Source organism: Saccopteryx leptura, chromosome 2 (assembly GCF_036850995.1).
Source record: "Saccopteryx leptura isolate mSacLep1 chromosome 2, mSacLep1_pri_phased_curated, whole genome shotgun sequence".
In the NCBI taxonomy this organism is placed as follows: Eukaryota; Metazoa; Chordata; class Mammalia; order Chiroptera; family Emballonuridae; genus Saccopteryx; species Saccopteryx leptura.
This window is the reverse complement of record NC_089504.1, coordinates 346,616,468-346,625,873: the sequence shown is the minus strand read 5'-3', so window position 1 is coordinate 346,625,873 and position 9,406 is coordinate 346,616,468. Positions and strand designations below refer to the sequence as shown.

Below are 9,406 nucleotides of genomic sequence, written 5' to 3'. Positions count from 1 at the left end.
CCCACCCCCACCACCCGCCTCTCCATCTCAGTATTCCCCATCCCATCACTCATAACACACATACCTCATCCAGCCTCCTCCCTGCTCAGACTTGGGGAGGGTGGGGGTGGAGGAGCCCCTACTCCTTCTCCTAGTGGCGGGTCTGCAGGGCTGGGAGAGGGCAGGGCGTGTGACATAGACACCGTCCATAAGGGGGACAGTAATTCCTGCCCTGGGAACTCCTGGGTGGGGGGAGGGGGACACTTCCCTGGAGGCGCTACTGAATGTATGAGAAGCTGGTGCTGGGGTGGGGGGAGGGGGGTTGTGGCCAGAAACTGGGAAGGAGATAGGTCCCTTCCCCAGGGGTGGGGCCAGTAGGAGTGACTTGGGGGGGCTCCTACTCCTGCCCCACGTTGACAATCAGTATGTCTGTTATGTGCGATTTTTCACCCCGTTGTGTTTTGGGTCAGGATTTTAAAGAAAGATATTTTTATGGTAATTGTTGCTCGTCTATTTTACTATATATTTATGTAATAAATATATGATGAAAATAACCCCCTTGGGCGCCCCACCCCCTTAGACTTGCGTGCTGTTTCCCTGTATCCTCTCCCATCTGCTGGCAGAGTACCCACCCCACAAACTGACCAGATGGAGAGGTGTACCCCCAGCCTTGGCAATATTTCCACCCCAGCCCAGCCCCAACGAGCACACACCACAGAAGCCAGCTCAGCTGTGAACTATTGGATTTGAGACAGGAATAGAACAAATTGGGGCAGAGGGGGGGTAGAGAATTAGAGGGGATAGAGTGGTTTAAATATGGGAGGGCGGGAGGTTCAGTGATAGGGGAGGGAGGCAAGTATTTACAAGAAGGCTCGGGGGGCCAGAGGCTCATCTTGGAATATTTTATAACAATATAAATAAGATTCTGGTTTGCTTTTCCTTTTCGTCTCGTAAAGGAGAGAGAAGTGCAGAGTTCGATTCTGTACAAGGGGGCAGCGGCAGAAGGCCGGCCGGGCGGGTCACTGGGCGTCCACCCGGAAGGACAGCAGCTTCTCGGAATGCATGTTGTTCAGGGTCCGCAGGTCCGGCAGCTTGAGCAGCAGCTTGGTGAAGCGGGAAGTCTCCAAGGGCCGGTTCTTCAGCACCAGAGCCCGAAGAGCCCGCAGCAGCGTCTCCTGGAGCTGCTCCACCGAAGCGGAATTCTCCATGCCCGAGCGGTCTGTGGGGAAGACGGGGAAGACGGCAGCAGTGAGGCAGGCTCAAGCTCCCTGAGCTCCCTGAGCTCCTCTGACGAGGAACCGGAGGTCTGCCCGGAAGACCAGGCGGCCAGCAGTGCAGCCCCTCCCTGAAGCCCCTCCGAGGGCCCGGGGGAAGGAGGAGGAGGGCAGACAACTCCTCCTCCCAGGCCTCTGCCCCCCTGGGAGCAGGAGGTGCCTGAGAGCTGGGAGCATGGGCTCAGCAGGGCTGGGCACCTCCCATCCCACAAGGCCACTCTACTTCCCTAAAGAGGCCAAACATATCCAGGCTCCCTTGCTTCCTTGCTTTTTGCTCTGTAGTTCCCTCTGCCTGGATGCACGCCCCCGCCACTCCCCCCCCCCCGCCCCACCCCCACTCCCGCCTGGCAATATCTTACTTGTCCTTTGAGGCCCCACTCAAGTGTCACCTCCTTCCCCAGCTCCCCAGGCAGAAATAGTTGTCTGTGCTTCCAAAGCCCTTGGTTCATGCTTCTACTGTGACACTTATTTCACTGTTTTATAATTAGTCGGGCATGAGTCTGTCTCCCCAGCTAGACTGTGTATGAATCATGTCTGTATACCCAGTGCCCAGTGAAGGGCCTGGCATAGAGTAGGTACTCCATAAAAGGTGTGTTCAATTGAACTGCGTCTGCCTCCTCCCCCCGGGTCAGACTCAGGCGAAAGCTTGACCTACCTGCAGAGACGAGCACCACCGCGGTGAAGAGGCCCAGCTCTTCCTCGGTAAGCGCCAGGGCGTTGAGTTTCTCGCTGAAGTCGAACATGGCATTGAGCAGGTCTCCCATGCCCATGGCACCAAGCTCCTGCAGGCTGTAGGTGGTGCGGCTCAGGAACATCACTGTCTGGTCCTTCACGTTGAACAGCGATGCAAAGCGCACCATCAGCACCTACAGGGGGCACAGTTATCCTGGGTGAGATGGCAGGAGCACTTGCCAAATCACCCCGGAAGCTTTCTGAAGGGCTTACTAGGTTTCTCACTAGTGTAGGGATCATTTCTGAATGGGTAATAGGAGGTGGGGGACCCGGTGGAAGGATGGGAAACATTCCACTGGTTTTGGAATCCAACAAGCTTGAATCTGAGTCGCAACTTAAGTCGCTAGCTGTGACCTTGGGCAAGTCACTTCACCAAAATTAATTTGCTCAGGCCTAGAATTGGGGGGTAGCAATGTTGTTTTAAGGTAATAAGATGTGATTAGACCCCAGCTGAGGAGATGAACTCCCAGCCATCCTTAGGCAGGAGTGGGAGGCATTCTGCCCCCTCCTGAGCAGTCAGAGTCTGTAAGGACAAAGATACCGGGGTTCCAAAACCTTTCAGAGCCACTGCCCACCCTGGACACCCAGCCTTCCTGCTGGATGCTTCCCAGGATCCATAGTAGAGAGAGAGCAAAAAGGGTCCCTCACCTCAAAGGTGCCAGCCTTAAGCAGAGTGACCTGGTCATGCTGAGAAAGATCGCGGAAGCCGGGGATGTGCTTGGCAAACTCGACCACCTCCCGCACAGCAGGTGTGAAACTCATGGAGAAATCCTCCCAGATCTCTTGCACGGTTCGCCCACTACATCCGTGCGGGTACATGTTCATTGGGCATGCCTGGAGAAGGAAGGGATTTGGGGAGGGGAGTATCAGTCAGGCTAGCTCAGATGAGCACCATCTGCAGGTCTGGGCCCTGGGTGAGAGGCTGTGGCCCTGGAGGATGGGTCTTTCAGGTAAAGTAGCAATCAGGTGCCAGGTGGAGATGAGGGATTCCCAGGCAGCGCCTTTGCTGCAGGGCTGAGCATCCTCCCTGGGGAAGAGGCTATCCTTGCATTAGCCTCCACCCAGTTGCCCTATGCTAAATCGTTTTCCAGGCCCCCTGCCCACCTCACCCCCGGTGCCCTCACCAGCAGAACGTTCTTGAAGTTGCCCTGCCATGGACTGTTGGCAGGTGCTTCGCCTTCTGAGGCTGGGTACACATGGGTGGGGCATAGACGGTGCCCATTGCTGTTGGGCTGATGGCAGCTGTGGTGGGCAGGGCCAGGGGTCCAGGTGGGAGGGTAGGAGGAGGGAGCTTGGCGTAAACCATTCAGGGCCTCATTATGACGCTGAGCAGCCATGATATTGTTGTCATTGGGAACAGGCGGGCAACCTTGACTTTCCCAGCGATGTGGGGCGGTGGCCGGGGGATGGCCCGATGCATGGTTGGCATTGAAGTTGCCAGGTGAGGTGCCCAGCTTGTCATGGGCATAGGTAAAGATCTCCCGGTGGGCGCGGGCCACCTGGGATATCACATCTTCTACTGTGGGCTCAGGACTTGGAGATCGGGGAGGCGTCAGCTGTTGTGGGAACTGGGAGAAGCCCACCAAGGGTGAGGGGGCTGGAGCTGGGGATGGTGAGGGGCCCATGGGGCCTGGGGTTGGGTGCTGGGCAGGTGAGGTCTCCAGTGGGCACTGGCTGCTCAACTGGTTGTTGGCCAGGTTCATGGCACTCTGCATCTCAGCGAGCATCCGCTGCTTCTCTCGTTTGGGGATGCGCCCAAAACGCACAGCTGTGACAGGATGAGAGCAGGGTCAGGAAGTTCTCATACACACTCACATGCTTCTCTTCCTTCCTTCCTTCCTCCTGAAAGGGCAAGCCCTGAAGGCTTGGGGTTCCACATCAAAACTAAAACCAGCAAGGCCACACCCACGGAGGGGGGTTTTCCAAGTAGAGACTGTGTTAGGAGGTGATCAGAGGGACTAATGGGAAAGAAATCTGTTTACCCAAGAGGATGAACTATGGGCATTCCCTATGCAAGTGAGACTCACAGTATAATGTGTCTCAGTTTCGGACTTTTTAACGGAGGAATTAAGTCAGAACTTTGGGTGGAAGGAAGAGGGAGGGCGTGGGGATGCTCGCGGGACAGCGCCGCCTCACCATCTCGGGACATGCCCACGGAGAGACACTTCTTGAAGCGACACTGCTGGCAGCGGTTGCGATTGATGCGGACGATGGAGCAGTTCTCATTTTTCAGACACCGTTTGTACTGGATGTTCTGCTGGATGCTCCTACGGAAAAAGCCCTGGAGGGCAGAGGCGGCTAGTGAGCATCTCCGTCTAGGACAGACCTGTGTGCCCTGGGGGAGGGAGTCGCCTGCCCCTGCCCTAACCCCCTACCAGCCTCACCTTACAGCCCTCACAGGCATGCACGCCATAGTGGAAGCCCGAGGCAACGTCCCCACACACTTTACACAGCAGCACCATGCCATTGAGCTCTGCGGGAAGAGGGGGCAGTGGGTGAACAGGAGGGATGTCTGAAAGGCCGGAGATGAAGGATTTTCTGAGCTGGAAATTCTGGGGAAAAAACTGAGGAGGAACCCCCGTATCTAGGGGGCACTTAAATGACCAAATGGGTTGGATAGCAGCTAGTGCAACTCTAGGAGAAATCTCCAAGACCAGGGTAGGCCCTGGGAATAACTTGCACATGGAAACCAACTCCCAACCTAGGCCTGGCCACCTTCCTTGCCGCCCAGACCAACTGGAAATATACTCACTGGTGATGCTGCTGGTACTCTTGCTGGGGGACACTCGGCTGCTGTCTTCCAGTGACACTTGCAGACCCCTTGGGGGGCTCCCATTATAGAAGGAGGAGGAAGAGGATGATGAGGAAGATGAAGGCGAGCCATCCTCGCTCAAGTTGGATGGAATGCTCCCAAAGGAGCGAGCTGGGTCCTGGGTGAGGGAGCCAGTGGGTGACGGAGGGAAGTAGGTAGGGCAGCCTTGGGTTAGGGACTGGAAGCTGCCATTCGAGCTGTCACTGTAGAGGGACTCAGGGCTGGTGCGGCTTGGGGAAGAGCCACTGGAGCCAATGTAGGTGATGACACCACCTGGCAGGAGAATACAGGGAAGGGATGTCAGCTGCCATAGGGCACCACCCTGTTCTGCCCCCACCTCCCTCCCCCAAACACTACTGGACACTCAGAAGGTAATCATGTGAAACCCCAGAAGAGCTACAATAAGCAACTCCCCAACACATACTATATACAGCATAGCCATCCAACAACCATGACCCTTTGTAGGGTATATTCAGCTTCTGCCTTGGGTGTGAGGTACCTCCCTAGAAGCACAACCCCTGTGGCCATCTCACATATGTGTTCCCCCTGCCCCGAATGCCTTCCTTGGGAAGACTGGCTGCAGCTAATGACTTAGTTGTCAGTGACAGACCTAAGGATGGGATGAGCAGCTGAGACCCATTCATAAGGCCCAGCCTTCCAAAATAAACAGCTGCCGATTTTAACACCAAGACCATTCCAGGGATGAGGCCATGGAGAGGCAGCCAGCCAATAGTGAGAAGAGTGGGAGAATGCGAAGAGTAAAACAGTCACATTCCTCCAAAACTGGAAGATGTATTCTCTGAAGGTATTGAAGGTACCAAACCTGCCCGGTCTGGTTCTCCGGGCCTCCAATAGCGAAAGTCTGAGTGGACTTTCTCTCCGAGTCTAGGAAGGACTTAGCAGTGCAAATTGCAGGAGGTGGATGTGAAGGACAAAATGCCCAGCCTATGGCTTTGGAATTCCCCCTTCCAGATCTCAGCCTGGTGACAATGACCTTGGCTCCCTGGCCACTCCAGGACTTTGGCCTTCTGATTACATTGCCAACCAGGTGGCCATGTTCCCATGGTATCAGCCGAAGAAAAAGGTGACCTGCCTGACACACCTTTGCCAAGCAGCTAGTTTGGCCTGCCATGGGCGGGGCGAGAGAAGGGAGGATCCCAAAACACGTGTGAGCCAACACAGGCCATGCTACTGTGTCTCCAAAGGCACATGTCTTGCTCACCCACTGACACACACTAAGCTGGGCAGGGCAACCCTAAAATAGCTCAAGGTTGGTCAGGGTGAACCTAGCTCCCTGTAAAATAGTTGCACAACAGATCAGCTCCTACAATTTCAAGACTGACGTGGGGGGATGGGATATTTACTTGGTGGTAAATGAACCTGACCTAGTTTATCCACCCCCAAAAGGGGAGTAAGACTCATCAAAGAGACTTCTAACCTGAAAGTGAGGGGGCACACTCTAAGAGTCTAGTTCTAGATAGAGATCTGTCACCACCAACTTGATTTGTGACCTAGAGAAAAATCAAGTCCATTCTCTGGGTCTCAGTTTTCCTTTCCATAAAACAAACAAAAAGATGAGAGAGAATATCCTTTTAGTTATGATTCTGGAATGTAGTTGTTTTGCGGAAGTCCTTAAAGCAAACTGCTGCTTGTTTGGTGGCATGATGAATAAGATAATGTTTGTAGAACTAAGGAAAGAGATACTTGGGGAACAGAAAAGATTTGAAATGTGGGGAAGCTGAATCTAAAGGCGGTGAAGTGACAAGGTGCAAACAGAATAAAGAGAAAGAACTGAGGAGAAGGGTGGCTAACTGTGAGGTTCCTTTGAGAAGTGTAAACATGAGGCCAAGCGAGGTCAGAGACGGCTCCCTTTTACCCTGCTTCGGTGATGGGGAGGTGGGGGACTCGGGCAGGCGGACAGGAAAAGGAGGGAGGCGGGGGCGGTGAGTCAGCCCAGCTTCACCCAGATCTGAGAGAGGCGGGGCGGGAGCCGAGCCCTCAGCCGGCCTCACGTCCCCGCTCCACGTGTGCCTCCTGCACGTGGCTCCCCAACGAGGAACCCCGGAACTTGAGGGCCCGCCCTCTCCGCTTCCTGTCAATCGGCGGCAGCAGTCCGCCCCCATCGCGCCCCTCCCGGGGTCCCGCTCCTGGGCTGGGCAGCGAATGCGAGATGGGCGGGGACTACTGAGGGGAGGAGAAAAGGGAACACGCGTTGCCGGGGCGACCTGGGGGGCGGAGCTCATTATGTAACAGGACCGAGAGGCAACAACCAATGAGGTGGTGGCCACGGCTTCTGCTGAATGAAAACAAACGCAGCACGTGGGCCCGGCTCCGCAGCCATGTGAGCCCTCCGGGCCACCCCGGCACTGTGGGTGTCCTCCCTGGGGCCCAGTGCCGCTCTCCAAGCTCCCCACGTACCGCTCCCTATTGTCACCGAGGATTCCCCAGTGAGATCTGACCCATTCCCTCAGCCCCTCCCGCCTTGGAGTCCCGATCACCCACTGCTTCTCAGGTTCCTTTCAGCCTGCGGAAACTAGGAGAAGAGGAAGAAAGGAAGGAGGGGGCCTTCTTTCCGAGAAGGCCAGGCATACCACAGCGGCAGGGGGCGGACAGATAGAGACGTTTAGGGGCAATGTTCCAAAGCTCCCAGTCCCTAAACTGTTTATCACCACACGCACCCGCTCCCCATTTTCTCCTACTCTGGATCCCAGTCCTTCAGAGTAAAGTGAACTTTAGGACTCTTAGAGAGGTGGTGGTAGAGCGCTGCCGGGCGCATTCCCAGGCCAAAAAAACCCCTCTTGACACCCTAGCCTATGGTCATTAGGTTAGCAAATTCCCGGACAGAGGGAGTCCCCAGTCCCTCATAGAGTTCCTCTTGTTCTAAGACATAGGTGGGAATAAAGAGACAGTGACAGAGAAAAGAGATGATGACAGTAATCTCAGTACCTGTATTGTTGTTGGAGTCCAGGGTCGTCATGTCTTCACCGGCTGACAGCGGTCATTCAAACTGGACCTTGACACAAACTGAAGGTTGCAATTGCTGCTGTCTCCCCCTGGGTACTGCCTGAGGGCGGGGAGTGGAGGCACCCTGCAGCAAGGTCTTGGGGTGGCCGGACTGCAGCCCTGCAGAAGGGTAGGACGCTGAGGCAACGGAGGTCTGCTTTGCATGGGAAGAGGAGAGTGAGTGTGGGGGAGTAGGGTCGGAGGGAATTAGCTTGCAGTAGTTCTGGCTAGAAGGTAGCAAGGAGGGTTGGGTCTCCGCAGTGCACCGGGTGCCACTGCCTGACGGCTCCGCAGCACTGCAGGGTAGCGAATCTGGAACTCCCGGTGCAAAAGTCCCAGAGGAAGAGAGGTTGCAGTCAGGAAGTAAGTAGGTGATGGGGAGAAACGGGGCACTCAGACGCAAAGAAGCGAGACGTGTGCCCTCCTACGTTCCCTCGGCAGCAATATTTCACTCTGCCAATCTCAGCCGCCTTTTGCCCCAGCCTTTTTCCCTGGGACAGAGGGCTCTGCGCAAGCGCCAGCAACCCAGGGTTCCCGGGCCGCACGCGGCACTGGAGCAGGTACCATGTGATCCCAGGGAGCGCCTCGTGCCCCAGTGACACACTTTTCCAGCAGCAGGCACGTTGAGCTCTGTGCGCCTGCGGAACGCCAAAGATGCTGGGATTTGTAGTCCACTGGTAAAGTGGGCGGGCTGCGTGTATTTTCCCCTTTCTGCCTTGCAAAAGCTATTGCTGGGACAGGGGAGGAGCTGAGAGCGGGGTGGGTGGAGTGCGCTGAAGAGTTAGGGTGGCGTGTTTGGAAAGCCTGTATGGCAGAGGCATGTGAATTCCTGGGGAGGGACTGGCAAGCTTCTCTGCTCCCTGGGAGATCAAAGCTAACAGGCCTTTTCTGCAAACCTTGCAAACGTGAGGGCTTCACGTGATTGCAGAACTGACCTCACCTTGAGATTACTAGTGACACGAGGAGAGAAGACAAGTAAGGGAGGGAGATATCCCTGGAGTCAGTAGTTTAATCTGAACTTCTGCTGCAGGGCCAAGTCCTAAAACCAAAAGGAAATGTGACCCCTTTCCCTTTCTACTCCCCTTAGGGAGAACATCCCTAGGGAAAGGAGTTGCTATGGGGATGAGGATGCCCCTAGGGACTCCCTGTTTGTTTGTTAGACACCATCCCACCCATTGGAGGTGACTTTGGGATGAGTCATTTCCCTTTGTTTGGGATATAAAAAGGACAAGGGAAGGGAACTTTATGGTGAAAGTGCTTTGAGGTCCTAAAGTAATGGGGCCAGAGGTGAGGCGAGGACTTGGGAGCATAATGACACCCCCACTCCCAAGACCCCCAGTGCTTTGGAGTAGCTTATAGATTCCACAGAAGATAAGGCAGAAGGTAACACCCAGAATTAAGAACATTTTACCCTCCCTCCTTTACTGATGAGGAGAGTGAACCTTAGAAGTGACTGGCCCAAGTTTAGGCATCAATTGCTAGTTGTTGTTTTTTTAACATGAAAATTAATTTTATGTTCTTTAACTTTTTTTTTTTTTTTTTTTTAGTTAGAGAGGGGGAGAGAGAGAGAGGAACATTGATCTGTTCCTGTATGTGCTCTGACTGG

At 54.9% G+C, this 9,406-nt stretch overlaps 1 protein-coding gene across 1 annotated transcript; it reads right to left on the bottom strand.

Annotated features, from left to right (window-relative positions):
• Positions 1 to 43: 43 nt before the first annotated feature.
• On the bottom strand, positions 44 to 8,403 carry NR1D1 (nuclear receptor subfamily 1 group D member 1). Its single transcript, XM_066364270.1, has 8 exons — positions 7,744 to 8,403; positions 4,738 to 5,070; positions 4,370 to 4,458; positions 4,122 to 4,266; positions 3,110 to 3,753; positions 2,634 to 2,819; positions 1,909 to 2,119; positions 44 to 1,198 (listed from the first exon to the last, which is right to left on the bottom strand). Exons 1-8 carry the CDS (start codon positions 7,772 to 7,774, stop codon positions 999 to 1,001), a joined length of 1,839 nt encoding a protein of 612 aa, XP_066220367.1. The 5' UTR covers positions 7,775 to 8,403; the 3' UTR covers positions 44 to 998.
• Positions 8,404 to 9,406: the final 1,003 nt, after the last annotated feature.

Bases quoted from the DNA above. Each gene is read 5' to 3' on its own strand.
- NR1D1 (XM_066364270.1), bottom strand. From the start codon at position 7,774: ATGACGACCCTGGACTCCAACAACAATACAG. The intron at 2,120-2,633 runs GTGAGGGACCCT...TGCCCCCTGTAG, and splicing joins TTAAGGCTGGCACCTTTGAG to GTGCTGATGGTGCGCTTTGC. The intron at 1,199-1,908 runs GTAGGTCAAGCT...TCTTCCCCACAG, and splicing joins GGTGGTGCTCGTCTCTGCAG to ACCGCTCGGGCATGGAGAAT.